At 36.3% G+C, this 18,544-nt stretch overlaps 1 protein-coding gene across 2 annotated transcripts in view; it reads right to left on the reverse strand.

The window, feature by feature from the left end:
* Nucleotides 1–1,313: 1,313 nt before the first annotated feature.
* Nucleotides 1,314–18,544, reverse strand: part of CAND1 (cullin associated and neddylation dissociated 1) — a 29,639-nt gene continuing 12,408 nt past the window's right edge. The window contains exons 3-15 of one of the 2 annotated variants that reach the window (XM_061368060.1): nt 14,567–14,721; nt 13,102–13,225; nt 12,424–12,680; nt 12,229–12,334; nt 11,591–11,736; nt 10,223–10,515; nt 9,471–9,612; nt 7,406–8,899; nt 6,496–6,591; nt 4,914–5,083; nt 4,656–4,820; nt 4,335–4,442; nt 1,314–3,327 (exon numbers count right to left, since the gene is read on the reverse strand). In XM_061368060.1, the coding sequence (XP_061224044.1) occupies nt 3,103–3,327; nt 4,335–4,442; nt 4,656–4,820; nt 4,914–5,083; nt 6,496–6,591; nt 7,406–8,899; nt 9,471–9,612; nt 10,223–10,515; nt 11,591–11,736; nt 12,229–12,334; nt 12,424–12,680; nt 13,102–13,225; nt 14,567–14,721 (3,481 nt within the window). In that variant the 3' untranslated portion in view covers nt 1,314–3,102. The remainder of the gene's footprint in view (nt 3,328–4,334; nt 4,443–4,655; nt 4,821–4,913; nt 5,084–6,495; nt 6,592–7,405; nt 8,900–9,470; nt 9,613–10,222; nt 10,516–11,590; nt 11,737–12,228; nt 12,335–12,423; nt 12,681–13,101; nt 13,226–14,566; nt 14,722–18,544) is intronic. The other variant, XM_061368061.1, reaches the window with a different exon arrangement.

The raw sequence follows: 18,544 nt of genomic DNA on the forward strand, positions 1-18,544 counted from the left end.
TGCTGTATTAGCTGCAATATTTAGAAGGAAAAATACATATAAAGAAAAAACCCTATAAGATTGAAGTGCAGGGTTCTTTAAAGTACTTGTAGTTTTCCATTTATAATTCCAGAAAATACTTCCCTTGCAACGGTGGCAAGATTTTTCACAGACAATCAGAGCACTAAGTACTTTTGAGATAGAAAAATAACTAAAGGCAAGAACCTACAGTGTGAGGACTAGCCAACCATCTGTATATTATGGGCAAGCTTATTAACTGGTCTCAACTGCCTGTGTGCAAAATGATTAAAAAACCCTAGAAAAAGTTCTAATCATACAAAAAAAAAAAAATCTCTAGGAGCAGCCTTTCAGTATTCTAGTTTTGGTTTAGTAAGAGTAATTTCATATTTTAGTTTCAAATAGTCAGCATTTAAAAGGAGCTGCAGGTATTCCTGATATCATCCTTAACAGAATTACCTGAAACTAATTGCACTAAAAGCATGAATACACCAGACCTACCCAAATACTTGGATATACAGTGGGGAACAACAACAACAAAATAAACCAACAACCCAACAAACAACAAAAAACCCTTTCAATCAAGGTATCCAGTGAAAGTTAGTGGAATTGGAACACCTAACCTGGTTAGATTTTATAAAACTAATCAATCATTTCGGTAATTATGGTGCAGTTACAGCCTTTGTAAGTCCATCTTCCTGAATTGTGAAGTAACCAACTGCTACATGGAGAGAACAGCACTCCTAGAATTGCTGTAATTTACAGGGAAAAATTGAATTCTTACATTTCTACCTGCCTCATCATTGGTCAAAGTGAAAAATACTCTCTTGCAAGAAAGCATTCACTATGTAATACAGCTCAATGTTCTCATCTATCCTTAACTGTAATGTACCGTAAAACAAAGCATATTTGTACCATAATAATGTACGGTAAAGCAAAGAATATTTGCACCCAGCACATTAGGCATTATGGTAGTACAAACACAAATCTCTCAACTTCTGATCACTTGCTGGTGGCACCTACCCCATTTACATATTTTACCCTCATATTTCATGTTTATCACACCATTCTCACACCTAGCTTTAGGTCTATAAAACATTTTAATGCACTCCAAAAATGTAACACAAAAGTTTGAAGATTAGCTTGACAACTAATTAGCACAACAGATTCTTAATTAGGAGGCTTGTATATTGCTGTCATTGAAGTAGATGAGTTCTGTAGCAAGATAAAATGCACCTGATTCACAGTGCTTTTTCTACCATACGGTTTGTCTCTAAAGTCATCCCACTCTTTTTCATGACATTTAGATATGTTGGTACATTTAATCTCATTTATTTCTACTTCTAGAAGACAATTGTTACATTAGTATGAAGACTTTGGAGACAGAGAAAGCTACAATTTCAAAAGGTTCTACAGCATTAAAATTCTTACTATGGAATGAGTTCAAAAATTTCTTCGTTCAGGTCCTTTTATTAGAGTAAAATGCACCAATATCTCCCCTGCTTTTCCCAAGCTACAAGCATTTAAGGTGAAGAACTTTCTCCCAAGCCCCAATGCTCACAGGAAACTGTCTCTGAGGTCATAAAAATTATGTTTGTTTAGTCACACAGTAGCTTGTGCCACATATCCATGAAAAAGGTTTCCAAATCTCAGACTAGCTAAAAAAATACTAGTTAACTACAGAAAAATCAAATTTAGATCTGACTAAAGATGAGAATTAAGCAATTGTATTAACCAAGTAATGACAAGTGTTAATCTGAGGCAGTTGTTCCCCATCTTTTGCTATTAAATCCCCAAATCCAGTTCATTGTGGGACTGTCAGCCATAACCTTCTGGTCCACTTCCAAATTACCTCAGCATATTCATGGCAGATTTTGTTCTTCTATCTGTTCACTCTCTGCTTCTCTCCACGTCTTATGACCATTTCGTTTCCTGTCTCTCCAGAATACTGTGTGACATTTGCAACACTGCAATATACTGGTGGTTACACATGGCAGAAAACACTCTGACAGCCACAAAATGATGGTCTGGCAATATTTGTCTAACAGCATATATTAGTGCCTTAAAAAAGGCTGCTGGATGAAGAATAGGAGGTAGAAGCCACTGAAGAAAACTCCCTGCATACTTTTATAACAAAAGCAGAGTTAAATCCAGAGTTCAGGAGCCACTGAGCAGCTACTGTTCTCAGCTCATTTTACCTCTATCTTATCCTATTTCCTTCCGATCTTCCAGTTTGTCCACCTCAATTCCAGAGGATCCAGCCTTTGGGAATGAAAAGCCATGAACACTGCAGGAATTACCATATTTAACATCTGCAGGATCATACTACCGGCATTTAAAAAAGCCAAGTTAAGACAACCAGCCTTCATTCATCCCTTCTTGAATGAATGTTCTATATGTCAAAATACCTGAAAACTGCACTGATACAGTAGAACTTATTTTAACTTGCATTACAAATAAACTGCACATGCTGTTTTACAGACAATATGTATTTGTAAACTTGCTCATGCAAAATCAGTGTGCACAACAGGGATATTTGTTTCCTAATCCCCACACCTCTAAAAATGACATTTATGTCTGTTTTTTTTTTTATACTGTGCCCAAACCTTCTTTAGAATAAATCTTACACAGATTCCATCTACCACCCAAACCAATTTATGAAGCTGAAACAAAAAAGAATAAAAGGTATACAAAACCATGGTGCACCTGGACGCTTGATTCCCACCTCCCCCCCTTTTTTGTTCACAAGAAGAAAGAGTGAATAAAAGAAAAAAAAATCATGGTCACAAAATTTTGACATTTTAATCCTAAACATTAGAGGGCAAATGGATGTTGGAACCTATTTCCATATACCATGTGTCAACTGTTTAATTCCCAAATGTGGCCAAATCCACTAAAACAAGAGTGGTTAACAAACTCTGGATTATGGAAATATATTTCTGGAATAAATGCTAGAAAAGCAACAATGGGAAAACCAACTGTCTCCATAAAGGTAATAAAGTGGAACAATGTGTAGATTAGATAAGTTTTCTGTTTCTTACTCATAACCTGTCAATTCAGTGCATCATATGGTTCAACGTAATGGTCCCCATTTTGGACAAACATCTAACTAGTGTCCATTGATTCCAAGTTAGTGGATGATGAATCTTTTTGGATACTTTCAAAGATGGCTGCAAGCTCAGGGTTAGAGCTTATTTGTGACTGAAATTCACTCATTAATGGACTCTTCTCTGCTTCTGGAATGGTTAGAAGCGCTGCTACTGCCCTCATAGCAGATCGTTTCAGTTCATCTTGCTTCTCAAACTCCTGTTTCACTGAGTTTGCCTTTACCTAGGAGAAAAATGAAATAAGTTTGAAACTTTTGCTTAACCCTCCTTTTACACACACCTGAAAATAAAATAACTACCTTACAAAGACCTATTTCATTCCATTCTACCACTCTACAGTTTTCAAAATGGCTTAAACTCTTAACTCCCCCCAAACAACTACTTTTTAGCAATAGTTATACCAGCAGTTTAATGCAAAGCAAGCAGAAAAAGGCTTTAAACTTCCAGGTCAGTTACAAATCAAAATAATTATAGCAGTCAACCTCTAGCTAGTAAGGTCAGTAAATGACATTAGACTGATACTATCACAGTACTTCCAGCTTCCAGAGGACATAACATTTTTTAAAAGTTGGCCTTCATTGGAATAACTGCTTAACCTTCTGTTATAATTCTCAAAAGATCTTTCAATAATACAAACATAAATTATCATTAAAACCAGTCAAATTTCTCCATAGGAAATAGAACAGACTACAGTAATGGAAAAGCAAAGTAAATCACACATTAAGTGACTGTCAGAGCATGCAAGTGGATCAAGACAAGAACAGGAATGGAAGGGGACTAACTGCACCAAGGTTCTTCTAACACAAATGTATAAGGGGGGGGAATAACAAAAACCAGCAAAAAAAAGGACTAGTTTATTCTACCTCCTTCTTTCATCACCAGAAATCATCAGAAGCCAGGAAAAACTCAATTCCCAGTTTCACTACTTATAAAGAAGTGAGACTTATAAGTTGCCCATATGGCAGCTAAATCTTTAAGGAACAAAAGAAATATCATCAAGGATCATAGGATTTTTAGAAAGCAGCAAACAAGTTTAGCCGTCCATTTGTAATTTAAAGAATTTCAATATATATATAAAGGCGGATATACTTATATTATCCTGCCTACTACAGTTTATCAACTGTAACTCAGGAAAATGCTGCAGCTGCACAGAAGCATTCTTTATACACAAGTTCATTTATATTTCTGTAAGACAACATGAAATAATTAAATCGGTTTAAATTTAAATACCTTAGTTGTACACGTAGCACGCAAAGGTTCAACAAGCCTATCCAACCTCTGCAGCACTGCGCTTGGACAAAGGGTAGACAGTCTCACCAACATTAAAAAGGTTAGCATCTAGGTTGAGAAAAACAGCAATTCAACAATTACTGATGCTCAGCACATATATGAAGACGTATTTCCTGCAATGCTGCATAACCTTTTAACAGCAACACTTTAATGAAAATGGCAAATACAGTGAAGTACTTAAACATATGAAATAATATTTTTACCATTTCAGTCAATTCACCACGTAAAAAATTTTGCCTACAAAGAAAAATAACAGCTAACCTTAATATCATAGTGATCCTTCAGGCCATCTTCTACATGGTTTAAGAATTCAAAAATATCTAGTCTATCCAAACAGCTATCCAAAAGAGTATACATGCACTCAAAAGCTGCTTTCCTTATGTCCAACCCATCGTCAACTGTATGCTTAAATGGTCCCATTTCCACCTGTTTGCAAATAAAAAACAAAGTTAAGAAGTAATATACTTTGAAAACTAAGAACCTATTTACATATATTTAACACTTTCTTGGTTAACATACCTCTCTAATTAATTCCTTTCTGACTTTTGTTTCATTGTAAAGATGAGGAAGCACAGTGTCTAAGAGGTCCCTTATTAATGATGGTTTATTGTGTGCAGCTGAGTTAAATGTCACCAGTGCTACTCTCCTGACATTGAGATCTGGGTCCTCCAATGTTTTCAGGAAATCACCTGCAGTCATGTACAGAAACAAATCAACCTGTGCGGATCTTTTTCATTTGTTACTTTAACAATATCCTCACTTAGTTGTATCAGAAAAACAGTTTCAATTCTGCAGTTCAAGAATTAGAAAACCCCTCTTAAGGAGACTATCAAAATACTGATTTAACCTTAAATCAGCATATATTGAGAATTCTCAGATTGCCCCAAAATAACCCTAGCTCAGTATATATCAATGTACAAATAACTCTTATCCCACTCTGCCTTCAGGCATTTTCAACTTAGAACTTCTACAGTTCTGTAACACAGCCTTGTTAAAATAAATTCATGCAGGAACGTATTTTCCTCAATGTTTGCAAAGTGAAATTTTAAGAAGGACAAAACCAACAAGGTATAAACACCAAAGCAATTTCTACACACAAAAAAGAAATTGGGTAACAAAACTGAAGATGGCTGAGATTTTTTAAGTACAAGATACCAATAGCTTTGTTTTTTTATGGAATAATCAACTCATATTTCCAGAAACTGAAGGGGCAAGGCAGCTTCCATGGGAGATAAAGCGGGTGGGGAGGAACACAATTCTTGAATATATAATTAAAAAAAAATAATAAAGCTTAGTGATGAAAATAACACAAAGTAACTGATTCCACTTCATCGTAAATAAAAACCTTGCTCTCCACAAGACTGTGGGTTTTAAAGATTAATCGATTTCCCCCCATTAGGTTTAGCAGTATGCACAATTTTTCACAGATCTTTAAACCTATAATTAATACACGATAAACCAGTCACTACAGCATATTAAACAATTCTACAATACTCTGTCACACAAATAAGAAAAGATCAAAAAGCCGCAGCACAGCTAAATCTCTTTATCATACCGGTGTTACACTGAAAGCTTTGATTACATTATCCCTGTGAAAATATACACACTTCCAAATGCTTTCAGACCATAAGCATTATAGAATCATTAGGACCTAAATTTACAATTCACCACCTGATAATACTCAAAATTCAGATGTGCATTTATATTTTAAGTGACTGAAGGTCAAATATTTCCAAGACTGCCCTCCTGGGTAAAGACAGTAACTTACCACATCAAACTCATATAATCTGCAAGAGCACATGAAAGAAAATCAGCTTTTGGATCCCATCTTAGGAAAAGCCTTAGCTTCTTGTATCACAGCTTCAATATACATATAAAATTTTTAATCACACAATTTTTACTGCTCAGAATTCAAGCAAACCACAATTAATAGAAATAACTGGCTAATATGGAAACATTTCATTACTGTTCTAACAGTTATCATTAGCAGCTAATACCAGTACCTGAAAAATACTTACTTCTGAAAACAAAAAGAACACATTTTAAATGCAATTCTATTTCCTGAAAACATAGAAGCTGTTAGTAAAATTAAAGAACTTACCTATGCAGTTCTTCAGAAGTGGGTCTATGGGTTGTGGATGATCAGAAATAGTGAACTTAACAGCAGTAACCACTGAACTTCGAGCATATGAAGACCCTAATATGAAACAAAAGTGTGAATACATAACATTAAAACAGTACAACTACAGAACTTAAATCGCACTCAGTGCTGTTCTTTTTTAACTTCTAGTACTTTTAAGAACACCAAACAAGAAATGCTATTTATTACTAGCAATGCAATATGTAACTCAACTAAATCTATGGAGATAGCATTTTAAGGGGGGGAATAACATGATATCGGTAATAAGCATCTCATGTTATCTGCTACAGAAAATTCAAGTAATAAGCCTGTTAGAACCAATTTTTTTTATCATCACATGTAGGCCTACAAATAACTCTCCTTTTTAAAGCAGAAGTGCATGAAGAAAACAGTTTCAGACAGGAACTCTACTGACAAGATTCATAAGATAGGCACAATTTCCTAATCCTTAAAAATTTCTGAAATTTCTGATTTTTTGTCTGAAAATTAGGAATACTGTCATTTACATCAAAAGGTGAACAGGAGGGTGGAACTTGATGATCTTAAGGTCCTTTCCAACCATAACTATTGTATGTTCTAATTGGTTCATCTATCTGTCCTTTTGTCACGCATGTTCTTTCTGTCTTAAGCTTATAGCTCTTTGTTACACATACTATCAATTGAAATACCATAGTCTGAAAGCAGAATATAAAAATAATACATATTATGTATGACCAACAACTTGCAAAAAGGGAGCCATCTAAGCTGCACACTGTTGTTGAGGGGGAGCAAAACTTCAAGAATATCACAAAGTTTAAGCAAGTAATTTGCAAAACTAATAGATAGCATAAGACCATTTGCTACAATATGTACATGATTTACAACTACTCACCTGATGCCAAGTAACCCTTGAGTCGTGGAAGCAGAGTCTCTGGGTCTATTAATGTAAGCTTGCCCAAGCATTCAGCAACAACATTCCTTGTACCCTCTTCTGCACATTCGCAGTGTTTCAGGAGTAAGGCCCAGATGTTCTCAACATATGGTTTGAGACCAATCACTGATGCAGAGCTAATTATTTCTTTCAAGGAATGAAGAAGAAGATATTGCCTCTTAGGCTGACTGGTTATTTCTTGCAAGACAAACGGCAGATACTCAGGAAGATTGCCAACACTAATACTGCCTAATGCATAAGATGCAGCTGATTTGACTTCTTCACTAGGAGAAGAGAACGCTTCTAATATTACAGACTTCAGCTCAATTTGTCCACTTAAGTCAATGTGATGCCCAACTTCCCCAAGAGAAAGCAGAGCCAAAAGACGAATGGAATCCGTGGACCTTGAGTTCTTGACGTCCTGAATGAACTGACCTACAACCGCTGGTCCTTCTTTAGGGCAGGCTCGAGTAAGGGCAGCAACACATTTGGCAATGGAATAGTAAGACTGCTTATGAGTAAGTGCTGTACTCTGTGAGTACACTGGACCCGTTAACATGCGCAGTAAATCCATATAGCCTAAATTATTTGTACCAGTCACAACCAAAGCTTGGAAAAATTCTAGCATGGCACTAAGAGCTCCACCCTGAAGCAAAGGTGATCTCACCAGCCCAATAAGTTCATTGAGAATGGACCCACTAATCTTTGACAGGGAGGAAGGATATACTTTAGCCAGTGTTGTCAGAAAACTGATGGCCATTTGCGACACATGCATATCACTTTCACTAATCAGAGGTGGAAGCTCATCCAGGACAGCATCAATCATCGCAGCTGTCAAGCTGTCACTGTAATTCTTAATTAGAATATCTAGAGCAGAAAGAGTACCCAGTTTCAAAGCTCGCTGGTTCTTTCTCAAAAAAGAAGCAAGAATAGGAACTCCCTCCCCAAGGATTGGTCTCAAATCTATCTTCAAAGGAGAACCAGCAATCAATGTCATGGCCTTTACTGTAGTTAACCGAGTGATCTCATTCTTCAGCCTCTCTAGGAAGATCTGAAGTGTACTAGGCAGGTCTGTGCCTAGGCTATCACCAAGGCTACAGATTATTTGACCCATACAAGATATCGCCCTTTCTTTCACTTCCTGGTCAATGTCAGCAGCCTTTAATCTCTTGATTGTACAAGTAAACAAATCTTTGATGTAAGGAGTAGCATCAAAGGAAGAAGGCTGGTCTAAAGGACGAATAACCTTCACAAGTTGTTGTGTAACCAAAAGCGCTTCTGATGTTATCTTGTAAAATGGGTCTCCAACACAAGCTACAACTGGAGGTACCAATGCTTGCACATGAGGATGAAAGACCTGGGGAGAATGATTGCAGAGGATCACATACAAACAGGACAATGCATCTATCTTGAGATTAGAAGAACTTGATTTGTCATTCAGTGAAAAAATTATTCCTGGAAGAAAAAAGAAAAATATCTTTTTAGGTTAGCAAAATTTCTGAGGGAAGGCAGCAATACTGACTTTATGTTTTCCTGCTCCCAAACTTTTTTGAATGCTTCTAAGCCCCTTTCAACAGTTTATTCAATCAATTAGTTTGCAAGCTTCCACTACACAGAGGACACGGGCCCTCTGATGACTTGTGATGTATTTTCTGATTTATAAACCGATTCTGAACCTTCAAACTTTTCCAAACTTACTTTCCTTTGTTACTTCAAAATTCAACATTTTAGGTTTCACTCTGCTGAGATCAGAAATGCAGTGTGATCTTGCAATTAAGAATCAAATTATCTTTTCTTTAAATGTACAAGTAAAAAAACTCACTTAGAATTAACGCTTGTTTTCAAGATTGAAATATGTCTCTAAAATATTTACATGCATCCACACAGTAGCTGATTATTTTGCTAATTTCTTTAAATAGAAGGAACACTTTAAAGCTTTTTCAAAAAGCCGTCAAGATTTAAAGATTTTGAAACTCCACATTCAATTTACTAATAAAACCTTAAGTTGATATTATGTTTTTCATACCCGGTACAAGTACAGGAACATGTTGTGTTAGGGCTCCAGGTAACACATTTACCAGCTCAGTTAGCATGTTAAAGCAACACTGACGAGTCTTCACGCTTTTCTCCTTCATCTGTTTGTGCAAAGCTTTAACTATGTTGGGGACCTGCAATCATCAAACATTTGTTAGTTGATTCAACAGCTGACATTTCTTTCATCTTTGATCACTAGGGTGATAGAAAGATGTGTGTCCTACCCCTCTATTTCTGATTTCTCTAGGGAACTAGGGAATGTATAGAAACAGGGGAAAATTAATCAAAAGAAATGCTATTAAAATTAGCAATTTAAAAGGTGAGATGAAACAAAACACTTAGAAAAAGATTTTCAGCATTATCCTTTTTATTCTGCAACTAGACTATGTTGCAGCGAATCAAGTTAGAACATTAGAGCTTACATCTGCACTATAGAATGCAAAAAAAATAACTGTTTTGCTTTGGTAATTGGCTAAACTACATAGGACATGCAACTTTTACAGGTGGTGATGAAACACTAACATCAGATAAGCATATTTGCTGAGTTTGGAATTTAACTTTCCAAGACTGCTGCACTTCCCTGGACCAGTTTAGCTGGCTTGCTCTCTCTGTTAGTACAACAGTAATCGACTGTAATTTGTGTATGAGGAAAGCGTGATATGGCACATTTCAAGAACTATCCTTACGAACAGGGCACAACTTCAGTGCCTCTTCTCAAAGATAACAAAATTTCTGATAAATAACCTGACTCTGAAGCATCGTCAATGGTGTCTCTCCTTGTTCCATTGCATCAGGATCACAAAGCCAACTTTGCACAGGTCGAGTTTGTTTTAAAAGAGAAAGATACGCATGAAAAACATCTGCTTTAACATTCTCCTCACGTTCTTTGAATCTGGCTATTAAAGCAGGAGATACAGTTTTGTAGAATTCGGGAAGCATTTCATGCCGTGTGCTAACCACAGCATCCAGACACTTCGCAGCTGCACGCCTCACTTTCCAGCTCATGTCATCATCATCGCTATATTCATCATCACTCCCTTGAAAAAAATAAATAATGAATATGTTCAAGTCTAAACAATCAAAGCATTAAGTTTTACTTTAAGCAATTATTAAGAATACCCTTAGGTTCTTTCCACAAGGCACACCAAAGAAAGCTTCAGAAGAACATTAAAAACTTTAGATAAAAAGCCTTCTAAGCTGTCTAAATCATAAGACTAATTATTTTCTCTGTCAATTTTTTCACAGTAGTCTTACACGTGTATTGATTTAAACAAGGACAAGCCAGTTAGCATCTCATTTACAGCCTAACTACTGATTTAAAGCATATTCCTCTTTACTCATGACATAAGCAAGAATGCAACAACAGTTACTAGCTGATCAAGACTGAAACTGTTCCATTTGTTTCTTTCTAGCAATAAATCAAACCATATTCTGACGCAAAAAATGACAACAAAACCGCACCATACAGTAAGCAATACAGGTTAACTTCTTACGCACTAAATCAACAACTATGCAGCTCATGCATTCTTAAAGTAATGAGAATATTATGCTCTGGGTTCAGATTACTTGTGCATCCAAGTTTTTGTAAAGCTTACATATGGCAAGGTATATATTGTCACCATATTAACAACAAACACCTTATACCTTTCACTCTTAAATATTTTGTTATCCTACAAAAAATAATGATTATCTTGCAATTTTCAATCTATTCTGATTTTACGCATTAGGTAGCAACATATTATACCAGAAAAGAGCAAGGAGCCTCTCCCAGGCTGAATATGTATTTTCAATTCATTAACTAACGTTCTTCTCACTTTAGTTATATCCTCCTACATGCTTCTGCCATTTTCCGCCTTTCAAGTATTTTAAAATATTTGTCTTGTACCCTATGTTCACCCCTGAAATTATTTCTCTCTAACACCAACATCCTATACTTTTATTCCAAGTAGTGAGTTCATAAAGTATTTTTAAAAACAGTACAAAAATTGAATACAAAACCATGCAAGTGATTCAAATGCTGGTAATTAATAGCAATACCACCCATACTGATTTTCTCAGATGAATGCAGGTTCACAAGCTCTTTCTCTCCCCCAAACCAAAAGGAGAATATACCTTGATCATCATCATCACCACCATCAGCATCCATAGCATTTTCATCTTCATCTTCATCATCATAATTGTAATTAGGATCATAGGTAAGATATTTAAGACAAATGTTTATAATAGTTGATACATGAGGATAAACTTCTTTAGGACATCTGGGTAATACAAAAATACAATCAATGTCAAATTACTTTGAAGAATTAAAATACTCCTAAAAGACTTCATAATACATACTGCATTTTGAAGACACTGGCCAAACCAAGTACCCTCAATTTATCCATCAGAATTACAGAAATTCAGAAAGAAAGGTCAGAAAGGTACAACGGTCAGAAAGGTACAAAGGTCAGAAAGGTACAATGCTACCATATAACTGGATCTGCTAGATGGAAGATCGCAGAGAACCAAAATATGCCTTTGGATACTTATGTTTTTGTCACCACTATTGGACAACAAGTAGTATTAGAATACTTCCCTGGAAGTAGTAATGGCACAGTAGAAAGTTTCTTCAGTACAGAGGTAACACACTGTTTAGAAGTTAAGTTACAAGACAGAGTTACAGGAACCATTCCAGCTAAGAGCTTGCAAAAATATTTTGTACCAAGGGGACTGTCTCTTGACATCAAATGGCACATATTATTACATCTTACCTCCTAACAAAGGATTCAAAGGCTTGAATGCAGTACTCTCGTAGTTCATCATCATCTACATTACAAAACTTTACAACCAAAGGAATTATTTTCTCAAGATATTCACCTGGTAAGGGGAAAAAAAAAAAGTTAGCAAAGTAATTACTCTCACATAAAAACTTTTAAAATTAAGGATAATTTATATGTTTTTCTTACCTATTCTATGACCTGCTTGCCTACTAATAGCAGCAATACACTGTATATAGGTCCTAGTTGTTGACATGGAATCATTTTTAGACAGCTCTGTCAACAGATGTTCAATGAGGTCAACAAAAACCATATTGCCACAACTCATAACCAGGTGACCAAGAGCAATGATGGTTCTTTTCCTCACAGCAAGTCTGGGGCTAGTCAGCTGGGGGAGCAGACAGGTCAGAATTGAAGGATGGAAGTTAACAAGCAGTCCTCCTTGCCTTAAAACAGACAAAACACAAACTCAAACCAATTGAATCTAGATAACTTCATTCATATATTTACAACAATTCCTTTAAATATTCCCAAAACATCACACACAGATACCAATTAGTCTTTACACTTAAGGTTTTGGAACTTTTTAAAAAAATTAAATTATTTTAAAACATACCCTCAAAGCAATAAACATTAAAATAATCTTAAAACTACAGTTCTCAGAAGATTAACTACCAAGCAATCTATCAATGAACTTATCTTTACCACATTCACTTTTTTCTCCTAAATGAAGTTTCACCTTTAATACATTACCCTATTATCTTATATAACTTCAATTAATTTAAATTTAACATTTGGAAAATTAAAGGTCAAGCTTTAAGGAGTATTTATCAGCATTTACCAGCATTTTGGAAGAGTGATGTTTACCTGCTTAGCATATCAGCCATAATATCCAGTGCCTCCAGTTGAACAGACACATCTTCCTGTTTGGCTATAGCACTAGTGAGACGCCCTGTGATCTTTTTGCAAACATTAGCTGCTAATGCAGAACCTGAAAGAATAACAAAACCTCAGCATTTTCATAATGAAAACCCCCCAGTTTTTAACACCGGGGATGATGTTCATGATATGAAAAGCAACCAGATCTCAACATTTAAAAAAATTTCCCATCCAACAAAACAAGCTTGAACAGCCAGTTTGTTTGCTAATGCAACATGTACTGTGCATTAGAGCTGAAAGACTACCTATGTACAAAAATACTGAGAAGGAGGGCTTCTTAACTGTCTGGTTTATATACCTTATGTGAAAGCATACTGCTCTTGAAAGGGCAAGCAATGGAAAGTGAAGGCCAAGACAAACCTAGCGCAATAATTGAAAGGGCTATAAGTAAAAATAAAGGAATAAACTACAGGTAGGGGGAAGCACAGCAGTAGATAGAGCCACCTCTAAAGAACATCTGTATATCAAAGAGAAAAATCTTTGTCCAAGAAGCTGCTTAAGTAATAAGTACCTATAATACTGCTGAAACATTTGAGAAAGGGGGGAAATGTATACCCCAAATATTTTAAAATTCAAGTAAAAGTATCTTTAGCACAACTCCAGTTTCCCCCATTCCCCAACTGTCTAACAGTGTATGGAGCAATTTTGACAAGAGAAGAAACTCGTGTCACGGTATCAGCTACCCAAAGGCTAGCACTCATCTTCATTTGTTTTTAATATTTTTTGTTACTTTTTTTAAAGAAACCTCAGTTTCTCAAACCTGCATTTCCAAACCCTTTTGAATCACTTCTCTGTTCTCATTCATATCTTATGTTATAATATCTGAGTATTACTTGAATAAAAAAGTAATGCCATGAGCTGTTCATCATTACTATCTCTTTTGAAGGAAAGACTGCCTTTATTTAAAACTGCAGGCAAGCATTTCAGTAATTTATCAGGCAACTGTTAGAAACATAGGTACTTTCCAAAACACTTGCCAGAAACTGAGAAAAGAAAAATACCCAAGTTATAATCAATTTTAACGAATACTATCAATCAAAACGCAAGCTGAAATTTAGCTATTACTACAGCCTAGAGTTGCTCCACCAAGGCAATTATTAAAATAGAAGGCTTTTACACTAGATTTGTTATGCTGAAGTTCATATACTGTAAGTTTGGTTTTCATATTAATGAAATCCTTTAGTAAAAAAGTTTTCAAACTAGCAAAATCTGGAAATATAGAGAAGAAACATCTAAAAGGATATCTGTGCCATACATTTTTCCTCTGACAAATCAATTTCAACGTTAAATGAAGCAAAGCCTCTTCACTGAAGGACCCAGTTTCTGCATTTATTTTTTTTTAGTTAGTAATGGAATTATAAAACTAGGTAGTCTTGAGTACAAAATGCCTTACCACTGGAAGCTGGGGGGAGTTCTCCAATCACAGTTTTAAGGCCAATGCTTGAAATGTCACGTAATTGTTCTTTATCTGAAAGCATGTTTGTACAGAGGGTATCTACAATGGTCTCCACTTGATACTCCTTCACTTTACTCACCAAAGGGCCAAGGCTGTATAAACAGAAGAAACATATTTAATCTGCAACCTTAAATAACCTCCCTTATTTCATTTCAGTATTTTGCATTCAAGTCACAAACTTAAGGTTGGTTTTGGTAGTAATATAAAGCATAATTTCAAAATCTGGAAACCTTCAACTGGTTAGGTTGAAACCTGCCTCCGTAAGTTTCATAACAAAATAGTGGTTTAGTACATGTTTTTAATCTAAGTGGTGGAAACAGTTTTTGCATGACTGTCTTGCTTGAGTCTCAAATCAGGGTTTCTCTTACTTCTCACTTAACACTAAGGTTTACAACAAAAGTTGCCTAGCCAGAGCCATCAGCCTATGTACTTGACTTAGTGCCTGCTTAGTTCACAGACAAATAACCTTCTTAATTGCTGCATCTTTATTCTACACAACACTTGGTTCCAATCTCAGACTCATTCTGTACTTTAGAGTGCCTTCCTTAATAGAAGGCAAACAACATAAAAAACAATGACATAGCATGCCCTCCTCCACACACCCAGCAGCACTACACATACAGCACACAGTAACATTTCCTCTTTCCTCTGAACTGTGAGTTTTCAGTCATTCCAACTGCTTTTAGCATCTTAATCTTGTATTCCTTTGTCAAATGCTCCCATTTGTTCAAAACGCTGAAACCACAGATGCCCCAGTAAAGTCTAGCTCATTACTAAGAAATACACCATCCTTCACCAGTCTCAGCCCTATCACCCACTTTCAGCATCTCTCTCCATTGTTAATGTTCTGTTCCAAAAGGGAAGTTCGGCAAAAACATAACTTTATATTCTTTACTTCCTTCCATTCACCTGTGAAAATCCTGCACAAAAACTCTGAGAACTTATTCTCTCTTTCTCCTACTACCCACCTCTTGCTTAAAATTTGCTTACCTAGTTTCTCTGTATGTTTAAAACGCTCACCTTCAAAGCATCTCAGAAATGGGAAATGAATTTCAAAATGCTTTAAATCACCAAATATTTTAATCTAATTCAACTCCCTCAAACATACTACACTAAAAATGCACACATCAAATCCCGAAAAAAGAAAAAAATGTTACTGTGCTATAAGCATTCCTACCATGTTCCATCAAAAAACCACTACTGTTGACCTGTGCGTACAGTAATTTCTCTGAAAGACATAGCTCCCTTTTTTGTAAGCTTTTGTCCTGTCTATTGATCTAGCCAATTATTCTCTCTTTAATTCTCTATGGCAGCATCCATAATAACACTGTAAAATCAAGAAAGCATGCTTACCAATGAGACATCAAAACTAGACTCAAGATGTCACATGAAGCTAAAGTTCTACCAAGCTTAGGTTCTGCACTGACCCTGACAGAAGCAATAGAAGCAAGACAAGGAGCTGTGTGCAGCAGTCACACAGGAGTAAAAGCAATGGCTTGAAGCAAGAATGGAGATAGCAGAAGTGGGAAGTATAGCCCACAACAGAATTAATATAAAAACAGATATAACTCAAGAAAACTACTATTTATTTTCTCTTCTACCAGAATCAAAGGGACAATGAATAGCATTCTGACTTGGTATTGTGCACAGGCCATCTCCTAGTTGCTTTGCAGTTGCTCCAGATTTCCACTAAGGAAATCCTACAGCCTGACTTTCAACAGCACCTCAATGTTTTTCTTCCTATGAAACACCTGAATTTATACACATCACCATCAAATTCAGCTTTAGCCACAGTGACAAAGCACCAAAGACTTTCAAGAGATTTTACATGTGTGTTCTCAGCATGAACTTTAATGAGCAGTAAAGCATGAGGATTTCAAGTAAGCTCTTTTTACCAAAACAACTGGTTAAGAGTTTGAGGAGTGGAGAAACACCTGTAGATTTTTATTTTTTTTCAGGAAGCATTTTTCAAAATATTAAGTTTTGCTGCTGTTTTTGTGGAAATCAGGGCTTAACTTGCAGTACCTCAAAGCAAGGTCATGCAACAGCTCCATCAGACTTGTGCTGTGAGAATAGACAAGTGTTAAAGTGGTTTCAAGTACTGATCTTTGGGGTGTTGGTTGATGGTAAAATGAACATAAGCCAGCTTCACTGTGTGTTTGCAGCCCAGAAAGCCAACCGTATCCTGGGCTGCATCAAAAGCAGCATGACCAGCAGGTCGAAGGAGGTGATCCTGCCCCTTCCTCTGCTGTCGTGAGACCTCACTTGGAAGTACTGTGTGCAGTTCTGGTGCCCTCAACATAAAAAGGACAAGGAACTGTTGGAACAAGTCCAGAGAAGGCCACGAGGATGATCAGGGGGCTGGAGCACCTCCCATATGAAGATAGGCTGAGAAAGTTGGGGCTGTTCAGCCTGGAGAAGAAAAGGCTGCATGGAGACCTCATAGCAGCCTTCCAAGCATCTGAAGGGGGCCTATAGGGATGCTGGGGAGGGACTCTTCATTAGGGACTGTAGTGACAGGACAAGGGGTAATGGGTTAAAACTTAAAACAGGGGAAGTTTAGACTGGATATAAGGAGGAAATTCTATCCTGTTAGTGTGGTGAGGCACTGGAACGGGTTGCCCACGGAAGCTGTGAATGCTCCACTCCTGGCAGTGTTCAAGGCCAAGTTGGACAGAGCCTTGAGTGGCATGGTTTAGTGTGAGGTGTCCCTGCCCATGGCAGGGGGGATGGAACTAGATGATCTTAAGGTCCTTTCCAACCCTAACTATTCTATGATTCTACTGCAACTGACAAAGCCATGCATTACACAACAGATGTTTCTGTGGCTTACAAGGGAGGGTACAAATCTTGTATCTGTCCTCCACTGAAATATGTGAAAACCAATGTATGAACAAATGTGAAGAAAGGAACATCTTATAGCCAAATACCAATTAATTATATTAGGATTACATTAGAATGTAATGCCTCCATAGAAGCTTCATGTTTTTCCACACTGAATGTTAATATTGTATCTGCTTTTCATTAAAGTTGATTCTAGTAAAGCTGAGACTAAAATGATGTCTATAGGGTTAGTAAGCACTAATTTTTGAGAGTTGAAGTCAAACTGAAACCCTAGAGGAAAAAATGAATGAACTATCCTGTTATCAAAACAAGACTAAGATCAAGAAAGCAGAAGTTTAAATTTTCAAAAACACGCCATTATTCACTACAAGTACGCCAGACTTTTGACACTGCAATGATTTAAGCACCATATGGTCACAAACTTCTTAAGGCATGAGAAGTATGGAGAAGTTTAACATGCAGATGATGAAATTATTTGTAAAACAGATGAACAAAATTAACAACAAACCAACTTTCAACTAGAAATATTTGCCTAGTTTAACTCCTTGTTTGGTGCAAAGGGAGTAGGGTGACCAGAGTTCCACGCTTTGGGAAAAGAAATTGAACGGTCATAATATATTAATTTGTACCTAAGTCTTCCCTGATGTGAAACAAACAGTAATTATCGAACTTTTTAAACATTTTGGCCACAGGTTAGTTTGATACACAATGGTGTTCTTCCCCTCCTCTCCAAAAGTAGCCTTTCAAAACGCTTTACAAAAACAAAACAAGCTGAAGACATTTGAGAAATGGCAGGGAAAAAAAAAATCCAACTTCATACGTTTGATTGTACAATGTAATAATAAAGTTGCCAGATTGTGGTATGGAGCTAAACCCTGCTTAACAGTTCTAGCAAAACTAATAAATTCATTGCACCATATTCTAATTGCAGCAGATTACTGGAAAGAAACTATCTGGATGTGAAACACTTCATGAAGTACTTCCTTTCAGACTTTAGTAATCACAGTGGGGAAAAAATGTTATGTTTTTATTTCATACGATTTTGAAAATTACTCTGAATTAAGAGCAACT

Source organism: Neopsephotus bourkii, unplaced genomic scaffold, assembly GCF_033783945.1.
Source record: "Neopsephotus bourkii isolate Nb327-2 ecotype Australia unplaced genomic scaffold, CSIRO-AGI_Nbou_v1 NB_1423, whole genome shotgun sequence".
Lineage (NCBI taxonomy): Eukaryota > Metazoa > Chordata > Aves > Psittaciformes > Psittacidae > Neopsephotus > Neopsephotus bourkii.